The 16,816-nt window shown below is 42.2% G+C and overlaps 1 protein-coding gene across 3 annotated transcripts in view; it reads right to left on the bottom strand.

Annotated features, from left to right (window-relative positions):
* Positions 1-16,816, bottom strand: part of ATP8A2 (ATPase phospholipid transporting 8A2) — a 555,201-nt gene that overhangs the window by 27,774 nt on the left and 510,611 nt on the right. For all 3 annotated transcript variants that reach the window (XM_014595931.3, XM_059720367.1, XM_059720356.1), the window contains 2 exons: positions 10,287-10,375; positions 236-340 (listed from right to left, as the gene is read on the bottom strand). In XM_014595931.3, coding sequence (XP_014451417.2) covers positions 236-340; positions 10,287-10,375 — 194 coding nt within the window. The remainder of the gene's footprint in view (positions 1-235; positions 341-10,286; positions 10,376-16,816) is intronic.

Genomic DNA, 16,816 nt, shown 5'->3' with positions numbered 1-16,816 from the left:
AGTGGTAGTGTGAGAAGCCACCAGACAGGAAATTTGAGTTGGACTCTCAAATTTGGCTTAACTCAGGAGAGGTACAGAGGAAAAGATTAATTTAAAAAAAGAAAAGAAAAAGAAAAAAAAAAGAGGATGATGGACAAAACTTAGGGGAAACAGAATTAGGTTTGAATGAAAAAAGAAATGGAAGGCAATAGGGTGGAAGGAGTCTGTTCTTTAAATTAGGATGGAATTGTCCCACCTCTTTCCATTACTGTCACGAAGCACAGCTTTCCCCAGCTCTCTGGACTTTGTTTCCAACTCCTGAACCTGTTCCAGCAGCGTTTTATTGTAGGTATGCTTCACCCTGTATCACAAGGAAAAGATTTTAAAAAGTGCATGAAGATTTGTACAGTTGTAAAAAAACAATTTTCCATCTCTGATAAAGGAGGCACACACAGAGCCTTTGTTTTGGAAACATTTGGAAAAGAGGGTATTGTGAGAGTGCATGAGCATGACAATTAGTCCAAGTTCATAGTATCCGAGTAACGCTACATGAAAAGTGCAGAAATGAAAGCCTACAAATTTAATATAATCTGCGTGCTCTAACAGAACACACTGTCTGTGTTAAAAACTAACCAACTGGCAGAACTGCTGGACTATGGAGACCTGACACCATAGCCATGGGACTGATCAAGACCCGGTCATTCAAACAAAAGAGCAGGGATTCATTGAATATTCATAGAAGTAAAACATGATTCCATTCTGTCCTTTGAGCCATACATTGCAGTGCTCTGAAAGCCTGATGAGAGTCTCTGATAATCGTTGCTATTTAAACCGTCTCATTTTCAGTTATAAATATTTTCAGTTTTGCAGGACTTATAAAGGTGTTTCACTCCCCATCCTTGTTCCAAAAGGACAGTAACAAGCCTGCCTGTATTCTTTTTCCTTAGTTTTGGCAGGCAGAAAGCAATTTATATACCACAGAGATCAACTTAGAATTTATACCAGCAAGGCTTATGTCTCTTGAGTCAAGAGACTTGGGCCTTTCAGGTCTGATTCCCCCCACCATTCCCTGATTTCAGAGGTATTGCTCCTGATTTGCACTGGTGTAAGGGAGGGGAGAATCCAGCACTCTATCCCCCTATTCTCAAAGCAATAAAACAAAATCTAGGGATATATTTCTCAAACAGGCAGTTTTTTAATAGCTTTCTCCTTTGTGCTGCTTAACCGAGGAAAAGGATCCCAGGAGATAATATTGATTTGCATGTGACTGCACAATAAGCTTGGAAGCAAAATGGAGCCAAGTCAACTGAGACACCAGCATAGACTTAATAGAGAGATAAAGTATTTGCTTCTCTGTTTTAAATTGATATGCTCCAATTCCAGAGATGACAAAGACTTCCTATACAGACAGACGTTGTTGAAATTTTCATTCAATAATCTAAAACACAATAGTAATCTGTCTCCATTATGGAGAGGCACCTACAACTGGTTAGAAATGAAGTGTAGAAGAAGCTGGCAATAAAAGGACATTAGTGTAGTATCCAATGCATACATGTCTTTATACATACTCAAACATTGTTCTCCCTGTACCAAATACCCTGCTGCTGTATACTTTCAAATAAAAATATACTTGGACAAAAAAACGGGATGAAGCCTATGACAGGTGGGAACACAGATGCATCTTGACAGGGAATGAAAAGAGTAGCAAAAACATTCTAAAAATTGTACTGGTTTCAAGTATGTTACATTACCTAGAACTGCACAAAAATGTAGAGTCAAGTTACAACTACTTAGACTAATGATTAGACTCCGTCTCCTCTTTGAGAACTGAAACTACAGACATTTTTTTAGGAGATAAAGCCTGCCTTAAGTTTTGGGCTATTAACTCTTATAATCTTTCCAATTGACTTTGCTTTCACATTCTTCTTAATTTGAACAAATGCATTAACATTGGGGTTGGTAACCTACAGCTCGTGCACTGGATCTGACCCACAGAACCCCTGGATCTGGCCGGTAGATGTGGGGCTTCAACAACATTTGGTGGCAGGGGGTTTGGCCGTGGATGCTCTCTCTATGCTGGCCTGCTTGCTTCTGACTAGGGGATGGTCACTCCAGCCCGTAGGAAAACAGATTAAAATGCTGAATTTGAACTCATCTCCTACTTTTAAAAGAGGCCATATCTAATACTGTAGATGCGAGCATTTTTAAATTTGAGGAAATTTTTAAATTTGAAGTTTGGATGTTAAATTTAAGTTTGGAACTCTTAAAATCCTCCAGAAATTGTTTTTATATAGAAGGAAACATGGAAAAATATAAGTTATCCTATCTCTCCTAAGACTCCTTGTTCATCTCCAAGCTGCCAAGCAGCATAAGAGATTAAAGAGGTGTTTTTCTTTCCCCTTCCACAGTGAACACTGAATCCAAAATATAAACAGAAGAGAATCTTACAACAGATAGTCCAATTAGTGAGATGCTGTTAAGCAGGTAATGCACTGAGCTATTTCATCATGTGGATAAATATTGTTGCCATAAAGTCTGGGAATAGTAAAGTTATTTTTAAGCAGTCTGAAAAAATAGAATGTGTGTGTATTGCACCACAGCTGAACATCCAGAAACTAATGATAAACAGCATGTAATTTTCGTACCACCCAGTAACTTCACGAGTTGACACAATGGCTTCACTGAAAGAGGCTGTAACTTTGGTAATTAGGGGATGTTTACACTGTGTCCCTGCTGCTGGCAGGGGGTCCCACTCTTGAACAGGCCCTCCTCTCTTGCTCATATTGCATATACCAAACCCAGAAACATGGTGGGGAAGTTGCTCTGGGGGTACCTCATGGAACTACCCTCAAGCATGCTAGAGCCAGAGGCCCTGAAAGAAGCTCCCTTTCTGGACTTGGTGCATATGAGCTGAGACAGGCTGGTAGTGAGTATTGAGGATAGGTGCCAGAGGCAGTGCCAGGGATGCACATCCAGACATGCACCGAATATCTGTACTAATAGTAACTTGTCCATGCGTTTCCCAATGGAGAATGATACATTATGGCACTTTTACTTGCCTAGGGCATGAGCCTACTCCTACTGAATGCAATGGCAAACAGCTGGTGAACTGCAGGGAGGATTAGATACTTTTCATAACACTGTTTCAGAACAGCACACACTAACCTTTGAAACATAAGAAAGGTAAAGTCTCCAGTTGTGCTTTGTATTTTACAATACATCTGAGATATGCGATCACCTCCCACTAACATTCTCACAAGCAAACTAAGGAGGTACGGGTTGGATGGATGGACTGTAAGGAGGATAGATAACTGACTCGATCATTGGGTCAGAGGGCAGTAGTCAATGGTTCCATGTCTCGTTGGCAGTTGATATCAAATGGAGTATCCCAGGGGTGGGTCCTGGGACTAGTTTAGCTCAATATCTTCATCAATGACCTGGAAGATGGGAAGGAGTGCACCCACAACAAGTTCACAGATGACACCAAGCTGGGGGGATATGCTGAAGGGTAGGGTTAGGATTCAGAGAGACCTCAACAAATTGGAGGATTGGGCCAAAAGAAATCTCATGAGGTTCAACAATGACAAGTGCAAAGTCCTGCACGTAGGACAGAACAATGCCATGCACGGTACAGTCTGGGGGCTGACTGGCTGGGCAGCAACTCTGCAGAAAAGGACCTGGGGGTTACAGTGGACAATACGCTGAATATGAGCCAAAGGTGTGCCCTTGTTGCCAAGGAGGCTAATGGCATACTGGGCTGCAGTAGCAGGAACACTGCAAGCAGAGTGAGGGAAATAATTATTCCCCTCTATTCAGCACTGGGAAGGCTACATCTGGAGCGCTGTGTCCAGTTTTGGGCCCACCACTACAGAAAGGATGTAGAGAAATTGGACAAAGTCCAGTGGAGGGCAAGAAAAAAGGTTAGGGGGCTGGGACACATGACTTATAGGGAGAGGCGGAGTGAACTGGGCTTATTTAGTTTGGAGAAGAGAAGACTGAGGGGGGATTTAATTGCAGCCTTCAGCTACATAAAGGGTAGTTCCAAAGAGGATGGAGCTAGACTGTTCTCAGTGGTGGTAGATGACAGAACAAGGAGCAATGGTCTCAATTTGCAGCAAGGGCAGCTTAGATTAGATATTAGGAAAAACTCTCTTACAAGGAGGGTAGTAAAAGACTGGAGCAGGTTACCTAGAGAGGTGGTGGAGTCTCCTTCCTTAGAGGCCCCACATCCAGCTAAACAAAGCCCTGGGCGGGGTGATCTAGTTGGAGCTGGTCCTACTCTGAGCAGGGGATGGACTAGATGACCTCCTGAGGTCCTTTCCAACCCTAACTTTCTATGATTCTAATTATAAAATTCTCCATGTAATCTTATTGGTTAGCTCAGGGCTGGGCAAAATACAGCCAGTGGCCACCAACTGACTGGATCCGGCCCTTGGGCAGGCGCCCACCAACTGATTGCATCTGACCTACAGCTGCTCCCCTGGCACTCTCCATGGGGCTGAACTCCAAGCACTTCTGCCCAGGGTATCCTGTGCCATATTCCCACCCACTCCTGACCCTAGCCAGCGCGCACAGCTTCCTGGCTGATCTGTTCCCAGTGCAGCTGCAGCTGCCCGGGTACTATTTGGCTCCCCTTTCTCTAGCAGCTCCTTCTCCTCTTCCTGCCCCTGTTGCATTGCTTTGGGCAGCAGATAGTTTGGGGAAGTGACAGTGGCTATGGGAATGCATGCTGGGTACCACATATCCAGCCAGGTGGAAGGGCAGGAGGAAAGATGCAGCCAGGTAGCTTCTGCCCCAGTGTGAGGGGCTCCAGCTCCCAGCCACCTTCCACTCACTCTGCCCACCTGGTATGATGAGCAGTCCCTTATGGGCAGCCTAAAGGGTGGAAGGTGGCTGAAAGCTGGAGCCCCGTGTGTTAGGGCAGGAACTGTCCACCTGCAGCTTCCCCCCACACCTGGCTAGGCAAATGGTGCCTGGCATGTGTCCCCATGGCCGCTGCCCTTCCCCACCCTACCAGTGCTGCAGGAGAAGGAAGAGGAGCCACTGGAGGTGGGGGGTGCCGAGCAGAGCCTGGGTGGCTGCAGCCGCACCAGAAGCAGCCCCAGGGGAAGCTGTGTGTGCTGGCTGGAGCTGCTGACAGGTGCAGGTAGGAGCATAGAGCAGGACAAAAAATATTTTTTGAAATAAAATTAAAATATGTAATAGTAGATGTTTGATTTTTAGAATATGATTGATTGTTTTATTTATCATTTGTTAGAATGTTATCTTCTGAAAGATTTGGTGTGCGGCCCTTGGAAGCTCACCAAAACTCATTAAGTGGCCTGCTAGCCGAAATAACAGCCCATCCCTGGGTTAGCTGGAAGTGGTTCTGCTACAGAATGACATGTTGCCCTTTCTCTTGTACCCTGGCATGATAAAAGCACTGAACAGAAAAGCAGCTAGGCCTCAGCAGCATATTTCAGACCCACAACCATGTGTAGCTGAGGTTGTGGAGTCTGCAAGGTCTCTTGTATACCAGTGGCACCTGGAAGGAGCAGCTTGAGTGCTCCAAAGATTTCATCTGTGTCCAGTGGTTTCATAGCACAGGGAGCTTTTTTTTACACTTTCTGCACATCACCAACCTCTGAAGAACAGGTAGGCACAATGTGGTCTTTAAGAAGATCTAGGTCCTTTCTGCAATGCAAGGTTTTGTTAGATATGAAGGAAATGTTCCAAAGTCACTGAGTGACAGGAATTGTGAGAGCAGTATCAACCCTTTGGTTCGTTGGCTCCAATTCACTAAAACAAACTTTACTTTGATGACTGCTAATGTACACTCATTGGCCAGATCCTGCAATTCTTGCTACCATTAAGTAGCAGTTACTTCAGTAATAGATTTCAGTGGGCTACCCACCACAGTAAGTACTATATGTTGTAAAGGTGGCTGAATCAGGACCTTTATAAGTAAGAAACAGAAATCCTGCATATTTTCCTTGGAATCAGGGAATTGGGACCAGAATTAACAATGTGGTTTTGCAGCCAAATAAGCTTCCCCCTCTTTCTGAAAAGAAAGAAAAATTTTCCACATTTCCTTGATTCAGTAAAAATGTTGCAGGCATAGAGCTACAGGGAACATGGGAGATAAGAGGCATGTTGACAACCGGAGCCTATGTAACAAAGGAAATATAAAACTAGCTCAAACTTGCCAACATTACAAATTTCTATAATGGACACCACGTCCCTGTTTAGATATAAAATGATTTGCACAGGACTGGAAATACACTTTTTCTGGTCCCCTTCAGTGCTCTACCAGATGCAACCTCTACTCTTTGTTTACTCTGTTCTGGCAGTGTTCTGTACTGAAATTAGGCACATGTCTTTTGGGTCACGTGAATGCCCTTTTTGTGGACATATGGTTCATGTCCAAAAAGGATTGAAAGGGATAAATTCCATGACCATGAAAAGCCAGAGCTTCTGGAATTTTATGGCTGACAACTGATTCTGCTGAATTACAAACAGTGACATGTAGCCACTGCAGCAGAAACGTGCCGTCTAGTCTCTCTGCTTTCCAGGGGCCTCAGTTGTAGCTCAAGTTTTGTATGGCAAGATTTTCTGGAAAGGAAACAGACTTGTACTCCCTCCATATGGCAGTGCTGATAGCTGTGTCATTTCATTTATCCTAGTTAAAATATTAATGGTGTTAATTTTACAGTGACAGGTAAAAAAAGTTCTGTTTGAGAGAACACATTTTCTGTTTTGCATTGATCTGAGCCTCCTGTTTATCATCTATTGGCAAAATATCCAGTGAATCAATCAAAAATGTTTGTCGACTGAGATTCCCAATATACACTCTTGGACTGAAACAGTAAAAAGTTTCTGTTGCTGAAATTTCTGTAAAGAAGGAAACTTCTTCAAGCTGAGTCAGTAATAAAGTTTTCAATGACTCACAGGAAGAAGTTACACATGACACTTAACCCATACTAAATCTGTGGAACATTATGCAGTGTTAAAGTCAGAACGTGCTATGAGCTGTTGCACATAAAAGGTGAATACTGTTTCTTGCCTACACAGTTCTGACTTGCTGCTAAGGCTAGGGACAGAAATTACACATAAACCAGTATAGGCAATCAGAAACCGGTCCAAATCTGTTAACAAAGCAGAAGTTTGCTGCACACAAACTGCTGTCCAAATGGCCCAAACTGGTTTAAGATAAACCTGGATGCCCAGCAGGGAGGCATGTTCTAGTACACCCCAGCTTCTGTCCTGGGACAGTGTACACATGTGGCTGCCTCTCCAGAGTCAAAAGTGAATGTCTGTTCACTTTTATCGGTTCAATCTACACAGTTCAGATTAACCTGCAAAGACTGAATTGATTCAACCTTGGGCTTTTTGACTGTGTTCTTAGCCCAGAGAGCTGGCAAACAGGAGTATGGCTAAGAACCACCACTTGGGGCTTTTTTTTTTTTTTGTGTGTGTGTAAGCACTATAGCGCTGGGTGCTTTAAAAAGCGCCTGGCGCTGCAATGCACGCAGTTGTATAAGTGGCAAAATGCGTGTCAGCATGAAGAAAATGGTGGCAGTGCACTTTTGAACTAAAACACCTCAGAGATGCTTTAGTTCAAAAGCGCACCGCTGCCATTTTCTGCACGCTGACGCGCATGTTACCACTTATACAACTGCACACAGTACAGCACAGTGTGCATCAGCTCGCATGTGAAGAGATTTGATTAATCAAGCTTGGTCCGAAGCTGCAGATCTCCAGCGCGTCATGGGACAGAAAGGTATATGTATAAATGCCCTTGGGCTCTATCCCTGCTCTGGGTATATGTGTGGCAGGGTAGGGAGGGGGACGGGTGCTCCTGGGAGCAGTGCATCCTAATGGAGGACTGCAAATTGCTCATTTATTGCTATGGAGAAGAGTGAAGTTACCTTAACACAAGCTAGGAAGTATGGTCCAGATTTAACCCTTGTCTGAAATGGTGTAATTTTGAGATGCTCAGAGGGTACTTTATATGAGTTAACAAGGTTTAATGTCTGGGCACTCCCATTTTAAGTGCCCTCAGTATGGTCACAGTGTATTCTATAGATAACTTCACTCATACTTTTTGATGATTTGCTCTAGTTATATCAGGTCTCTCCTACTGGTGTCTAGCCATCCCTGCTGAGCACTAAAAAGAGAAGGCAATTTGAGGACACAAGTATGGCCTGCACTGAACATCCAGACTAGTTTTTTAAAAATCAGATGTCCCATGATAGACACCTAAATACATATTTACACCCTGCTCCTGCAAACAGCTCCACACGTACTTAATTTTAATCATGAGAACAATTCAATTTACTTTAAAATGAATAAAATGAAGTGATATTTAATTATATTGAGGACAATGACCTTAGGTTTACAAAATAAGTGAACAGATTTGCAAAGGTGACAATCATGTCTTTTAAGCTTGAGCCCATGTTCAGCCTCAAAATTCTAGCCGTTTTATCATTTTCAACAAAGGGGTGGTCACAAAACTACATCTGACTACTCATATCAGGCTCCAGTGGAAATGGTAGGTGATACTGCCTGTGTGAGGTAACACAGCTCATGAAAATTAACCAAAAGAAGGGAAGGGAATTTCTTTAAAAAAAATATTATTGATTTTTGGTAGACAAATACATTTTAAATTCTAATATACTACTGGCTCATGGAAAAACAAATTTACAGCACCTCTATATGTAGACTGATTTATCCTTTTAGGCTGACATCTGAGACAGACAGGTGCTCTGGGGAGATTTTCTTGCTTCCTACTGTATTTAGTTTATCCTTCCACACTTTCTGCTTTTCTCCCTTAAGAAGAGTTTTTGCTGGCTGGCAAAGAGCTTGACCCAGGGGTTAGAGATTACAGATTATGAGGCTTTCACTTTATGGCTTCATGACAAATCACGTATTAACCTTTCTATCCTCCCACTTCACTCCAGCAAGGATCTGCAACATCAGCCCCATGGCTGGAATGCCCCTGGGCCTTTCCTGTAAAAGGTCACGAAACATGGCAGTACCTTTAGTCTGCAAGATCAGAGCGACAGTTTCTTTACTGCTCTTCTTTATGCAGAGTGGGACTGCTAAAACAGGGCTCAAAATTCCAATCTCTATTCAATCCATGAGAATAATTTAATTTAGGCTAAATGTTAAGAAAAATATTCCAGACAGTAAGATCTATTGGAAGGCTGTAATAGCCTTCCAAGGGATAGGATGAAATTCATATCATTTGAGACATTTCAAAGTAGACTGGACAAAAAAGCCCAACAATAGTTATAAAAATAGAATAATTTTGCTTTGCAAAGAATATAGGTGAAACCAGTCTCTTTTTTAATCACAGAGTTCTTTGATTCCATTACTTTTCTCAGTATTTTCAACTCCAGGCATTAAAAAAGGGTTACCCAGACCTGCACTTCATCACTGATCTTTCTTGGGTTAGGAATGGAGTTATGAGGACTTTCATCTAAGTGTTAAGGCACAAGACTACTTTGTACAAAGTATATCCAGGAAGCTTCACTGTGGAGGAAGAGCCCTGAGGGGAACTGTCAAGCAATCTGGTGTTGAGCAAGAGGACTTAAAATGAAATGGCTGGACAGAATAAAATATAGTTATCCAGGAGAAGACTGTTCCTTTGTCTACAAACTAAAGTACTATTACTTTCTAATGCATGCACATATAGTCACACCCAAAAAAGTTTTGGTTCCTTTGGTTATAAGAATGCAACATAAATATTTGTAACAAGAATAGTATTACCCCTAGTGAAGTATATGTCCTTCAGATTTCTGGAAACATTTTGGCCAGGTACAGACATTATACTTATAACTACTATAAGTGATCAGAAACCAGTCTGTACCTGAATGGAATAGTGCAGTGCACAAAACCGGTCTATACCTGTAACAGAGCAGAAGTTTGGCACAGACTGGATTAACAATGGTGGAACCAGGTCTTGCTGGTGGAACCGGCAAAGAGCAAAAGTGTGTTCTGTTTACTACCAATCTAAACTATGTCGCTTACAGAAAACTGCATAACTGAGACTGATTTTGCTTCAGGCTTTTTGAATGTCTGTACCTAGCCTCCATGAATGTCACTGTTACGAATCCTTTTATATTGACTGTGATATTATAGCTGATGAACAACTCACACAACTTTAAGACAGGCACTATAAATACTTCTAAAGGAAGTCACTCAAATTGATTGTTCAGCTGAAGTGTTACTAAGTGATGGACTGAAAGATACTGAACTGAAGGAAACAGAGGTGAAGAAGCATTTCTACAGCAAATACAATTATTTCTATAAGCCTTTAAACTTACGCTCTCCAGGCCACATCTTTAAGAAGGCACGCAGTGGGCACCAGCAATAAACCAAACCAGAAATATCCACATCTGAACACCATTCCTGCCTAGGAAGAAAGGAAAATAAGTGAGGCATGAAGCACCTTCATATCACAGTGAGCAGGTGGTTGCCTGAAAACAACAGGTAGAGCAAGGGATAACATCATTACACAGATCTGATAAGATAAGATCTGATCTAAAGTCTACTGAAGAAAATGGAAGGAATTTCATTGGGTTTTGGATTGGATCTAAAACAAACAAAGAGCCACACCACTTTAAGTTGATATCATTATTTCAAGGTGCTCTAGAAATATATATGTTATAGCTAGATCCTCAGCTGATGTAAACTTGTGAGTCTGCATAGCCACACATACAGAGATCCACACATGCCGAGCTGTATGATAAACAAATTTAGCATGCACATTTGACCATCCTTCTTGCCCTTTGCCTATTATTCCTCCAGGACTCATTCTAACATTCCAGACCTCTGAGCAGTTTTAAACAGCTGTCATAAAAAAATAATAATCCATCTGGTTCAGAAATCCTTCAGCCTTTGTCCATTTGGATATGAAATTTTATCTCCAAATTACCCTTCCCTGAGACCCAAGATGAGCAAGATCCTGCCTTTAGGATAAGTTTTTCCACATAGAATGTAAAGCTATGACACTTTTCTAACATTTTGTATCCTTGCAGGACTAGAAACAAATTCTTTATGCAGAGGTTCCCAAACTTTTTCTTATTGTGTACCCCCTTCCAGATTTTTAAGCTGCCCATGTACCCCTACCGACATATGTTTTGTATTTTAACCCTTAAATGCCAATTATTATTATTATGAAAATTAAATCTGCCATTACACAGTTTCTCTCACATACCCCCTAGAGATTTCTTGCATACCCCCAGGGGTACATATACCACATTTTGGGAACCTTTGCTTTATAGTATTAAAGAGGTAAGAGTCCCAGAATCCCAAAGATCTCAAACATGTTTCTAGCTTTTGAAGGGTGCTTGGTAAAATTACTGAAATTAAGGACAGCATTATTTATAAAACAGATATTTTAGGTCATTAGACTTTTTTGTGGCTCCCTTTGGAGCTCTGTATGTTTAGGGCTAATGGTAACAAAAGACCATGAATTCAAAAGTGGACAGATACCAAAGAAACAACAACTAACCCTGCAAGACAGGAAAAAAAATCCCCTTAAAAAATCTTTGATCAATTTGTTTTTCTGTGAATATGTCTTCAATAAAAGACGGCTAAGGTGTTGCATTTTAGTTTTTAGGGTAAATGTGCACCTATGGGCAGTTATCACAAAGCCGCTGATAAACAGTAATTGCCCTTCTCCCTATTTTACCTCACCGTAAACAGCCTATCTGTTCAAACCATATGAATGTGACGTACATGTGGGATGCAGTGCAAGAGTTTGATTAATACTTCTTTGGGATGAACCACATAACTCATCTGCTCTGCTGCTAGTCACAGATAATAATCTTGCTACACATTAATTCCCATAAACCTTCCATGTCATCTTGTATTCCATTTAAAATACACAGATACTTACTTATGCATAATCATTTCTCAGAGTCTGGAAAGCACCTATCTGAGAAGAATGTATATACACAGGTGCACCAAAATTAACAGTTTGACTCACCAGTTAAACACAGGTATATTTGTTTTAACAGTACAACACCACCAATCATCAAGCAAGGAAAGGAGAATATCAAGTTTTATTGAAAATTCAAGGGATTTAGGCAGAAGTAGAGGGTGAATTTAGCTCTGTATGGAATGTGAAAAGAAAATACATTTTGGGATTTTGGACTTACGATAGGTGATTATAATTATACCCAGTGGTCAGGATCTCATTCTTTACAAGTTAAAAAGTCAGCTCTCACACCATGTCAAAGCACTGGCTCTATACTAATTCTCTCTCCCTCTTTTGTATAACATTTCAGGATTACAACATTCGTACAACATTCATAGATTAATATCTAAATTTGATATCCATTTGACTGCTTCAGGGGTAGCTGCATGGATTAATTTTAGATTGCTATTAAATGATCTAATTGGGCTGGTCATAATGTGTTGTATCGTCTAAAAAAACCAACACACCACAATCGCAACCCAGACTCCCTTTGATTCTCCATTTATGGAGTAGGTGTCCACATTTTCCATGAAGTGTCGAATGCGATTCAGGGAGGACCAAATCTTTCTCAGTAGGTCAATTCCTGGCTGGGGGATTGTAGGGTTGCTAATGATGCATTTCTGTGGCAGGTTGGTATTTGCCCAGACTTCCCTCCATTGTTCTTCGATGCTCTTGTTATTATCATAGAGCTTTTTGGCATATTTCTAGAAGGGTTTTCTAGATTTGAGGCTATCAGTTGTGGCGTAGTGATACCCTTGTTGATTGGGAGGTTTGGGTTACTGATGGCCTTATGGTATTCCTTCATGCATGTGGCATCACAGAGGAGCCGTGGGGGAGCAATGTTCGCTAGGACTGGAAGCCATGACAGTAGCGTACTTTTTTAGCATTCCTGATATAATCCACAGAACTGCATTTAACTGTGTATCAACAATCTTTGTGTGTATGCTTTTGTTCCAGATTGGGGAGCAATATCTGCTGCAGAAAAAACTAATGCTAGAGTGGCCGTTCGAAGTAAGGTTGCATTTGCTCCCCATGTCGTTCTGGCCAGTTTATGCACAAGGTTAGCTCGTGCTTTGGTTTTTTAGCAACATTCCACAGACGTTCACGAAAGGTGAGGCTCCGATCAAGGGTTACGCCAAGGTATTTTGGGAACTTCTCATGCTTATAATACTAATTCTGAGGGAAAACTTCCCCATTTTAACTGCCAGTTCATCTTCCTTCAGCACCATCACAATGCAACCATATTTAGCAACTATTTGCCCCTTAGTACTGGTAGTAAAAGAGTATTGCTAAATTCATTTATCTGCTGTTGGATATTATATTCTTCACACCACCACTAGAGTGACAGAGAAGTGGCAAATCTTTTATTGAAACTGAGACTGAGATGTACTTGAGGCCAAAGCATTTATGGATGTTTTGCCATCCACTACAACAGGGAGTAAATAAATCCCACCAGAGAATTAGTTATAGATTATCTGTTATCCTTCATACTTGCTTTCAGATTAGAAATCTCAGGTGACATGCCTGAAGATTGGAAGAAGGCCAAAGTGGTGCCTATCTTCAAGAAAGGGAGGAAAGCAGATCTGGGGAACTACAAGCCTATCAGCCTGACCTCTATCCCCAGGAAGATCTTGGAAAAAATGATCAAAGAGACCATTCTAGATGAACTGGCTGATGGCAACATCCTGAGGGATAGCCAGCACAGGTTTGTTGTGGGTAGGTCTTGCCTAACCAGTCTCATCTCCTTCTGTGACCAGGTGACACATCACCTGGACAAGGGAGAAGAAATTGACATCATATATCTTGACCTTAAAAATGCCATTGATCTGGTGTCCCATGATCTCCTCATGGAAAAATTGGCCAACTGCAACCTTGGCTACATCAGAGTTCAATGGCTGGGGAATTGGCTCTCACGTCGGACCCAGAGAGCGGTAATCGATGGAAGTGAATCATTGTGGTGCGCCGTGGCCAGTGGGGTCCCCCAAGGCTCTGTCCTTGGGCCCACAGTCTTTAACATCTTTATTAATGATTTAGACATTGGTGTCAGAAGCAGACTGGCCAAGTTTGACGATGACACCAAACTTTGGGGTAAAGCGTCCACACCTGAGGATAGGCTGGTGATCCAAGCTGACCTTGACAGGCTCAGAAAATGGGCAGATGAAAACCTGATGGCATTCAACACCAAAAAATGCAACGTACTCCACCTTGGGGAAAAAAAAACCCGCAGCACATTTATAGGCTCAGCAGTGCTACGCTTGCATGGCCGAAAGGGACTTGGGGGTCATGATTGACCACAAGATGAATATGAGGCACCAATGTGATGTCACAGCTGGTAAAGCGAGCAAAACTCTGGCTTGCATCCATAGATGCTTCTCAAGCAAATCCCAGGACGTCATTCTCCCGCTGTACTCGGCCTTGGTGAGGCTGCAGCTGGAGTATTGCATCTAATTGTGGGCTCCACAATTTAAAAAGGATGTGGAATAGCTTAAGAGAGTCCAGAGGAGAGCCACGCGCATGATCAGAGGGCAGGAAAACAGGTCTTATGATGAGAGGCTGAAAGCTATGGGACTCTTCAGCCTGGAAAAGCACAGGCTCAGGGATGACCTGGTGGCTGCCTACAAGTATATAATGGGTGTACATTAGAATTTTGGGGAACGCCTGTTCACCAGAGCACCCCAAGGGATGACAAGGTCAAATGGTCACAAACTCCTCCAAGACCGTTTCAGGCTGGACATAAGGAAAACCTTTTTTACCGTCTGAGCCCCCAAGGCCTGAAATAGGCTTCCTCCAGAGGTGATGCAAGCACCTACTCTGGACTCTTTTAAGAAACATTTGGACACTCATCTTGCTGGGATCCTATGACCCCAGCTGACTTTCTGCCCCTGGGGCAGGGGGCTGGACTCGATGATCCTCCAAGGTCCCTTCCAGCCCTAATGTCTACGAAATCTATGAAATGCCTGCACAACATAGCCTATTTTGGTCATAAGCAAGATGCTTACCTAATGTGGAACAGCCTCTAATAATGTAATTAGACCCAAGGCCACAGCATAATAATGACATAGTACCCCATGGCCCCCCAAAACCTATTTTGTTCTGAGTTTGTTTCTGCAATTCAGTGACCTTAAACAGAACAAGTAAAGGACTAACGCAAGAGCTGCAAAATCTAATAAACATTCCCTCTGCTCATTTTTTTTCTTTTTGCTGTGTCTTCTGTTTTACTGTTGAATGCATCCTTTACATAGTCTGAATGCTCAGAGCAGTTTGGGAGCAACTTACAAAATAATTTAAAAATTATTATTTTAACCGTCTTATCATATTTAATCAATGGTCATGAATAGTAATCAGTTTTAGAGATTAAATAGAGATAAATTCTTAGTGATATCAAGGAACTCAAATTAAATGCATTTTGCTTGCAAGTGTGCATCTTATTTAGTCCATGAAGGTGTGCACAATTACAAGAACATTATTCAACTAGTCTGCCCCCTTCACTGTGCCCTTTATCTCCGCCTTATCTGCTTGTTTTTAGTCCCTCATACAATCAGTTGCATGCCTACTTCCTACAGTCCTCTCTTCTCAGTTCAAGTTCCCCGAGAGCACAGGCAAGGCCCTCTTCCTTGCCCATGTTTAAGGTCCTCCTAAACATGTACTTCTTTCATATTCTTCCTGTGAGTCAAGCTGGCTTGGAAATACATCACCAATTGCTATGCCTCTTCCCTTCATCTCTGTTCATTCTCATCTCCTTGCAGGGTTATAATATTTGTTCTACATCTATTAGGTCCTTAGAGCAGGGTTGATTTTTTTCCTGAAGGTTTGGAAATGACCTAATACAGGGGTGTCACACTCATCCTACTCTTCTGGCTGGCTTCAGACAGCAGGGCTTTTCACAGGCTGGATTCAGATGCAATGGGCAGGGTAAGTGGTGGTGGAAGCAGAAGCGTAACAGAGTGGGGCAAGCAGCACTGTCATTTACCTGCTGCTGCCGCCAAAGACTACTGCCAATGGGGCATAATAGTCCTGAATTCTGTGGTAAGTCCTGCCTTCTGCTTACCCTACTCTCAAACCCCCAGCCCCTCTGGGAGCCCCTATAGGAAACCTGTAGATCCAGAAGTCCTGGTACCTCAGGTTGGCTGCTAACATTCTTCATAAGTGCTAGTGCATTCCTTTATTAAAGCAGAGATCAAAAGCACACCATGAGCATGGGCTGAGCAAAAGGCTAGCCTGACGATCTGTTCTATACCATGTCTTAATCCAACTATTTTAAAACAGATTCATCTAAGATATGTTCTACCTGAACAGCTTCAGCTGCAACAAACAATAAACTACAAGCTATTTTCCCTGCTGTATGTCTTTATTATGAAAATAAGGATCATTTGCAATTCTATGGTTTCACCAACAGGTGGAGCCAGAAATGTCAACAATTCCTTGAAATAATAAAAAAAACCCTAGACAAAATTCTCAGATGTGGAAACGGGGACTTTCCCAGTCACTATATTGGTGTTAATATCACCATAGTCTGGTTGGCCAACAGTTAAGGACAGTGAATAGTTTAACACGGATAGGCTTGGCAGGATTCATTTGTTTATCAATGGACATTGATAAACATGGAGTTAATCTGACACTCACAGGCTGATGGAAAAATATTTCCATTGATAATCATCGAAATTTACATAAAGGAGATGTAAAAAAGAAAAAAAAATCTGGGATGGGTGTAAAGAAATCTGTGGTAGAGGGTGCTTCACGCAGGGGCCGGGCCAGACTCCACAGAAACCTGGGCAGAATAAGGGGCTGGTGGCACTGGGCTCCCAGCTGTTACCAGTCCTGTCCCTCCAACCCCTTCTCCCAGCACAGCCTTGCTAGCATGGCCCTCAGCTC

The sequence above is a fragment of the Alligator mississippiensis genome, chromosome 1 (assembly GCF_030867095.1).
Source record: "Alligator mississippiensis isolate rAllMis1 chromosome 1, rAllMis1, whole genome shotgun sequence".
NCBI lineage: Eukaryota > Metazoa > Chordata > Crocodylia > Alligatoridae > Alligator > Alligator mississippiensis.
Note: the sequence above shows the minus strand (reverse complement) of the source record. Positions and strands in the feature narration are given on the sequence as shown.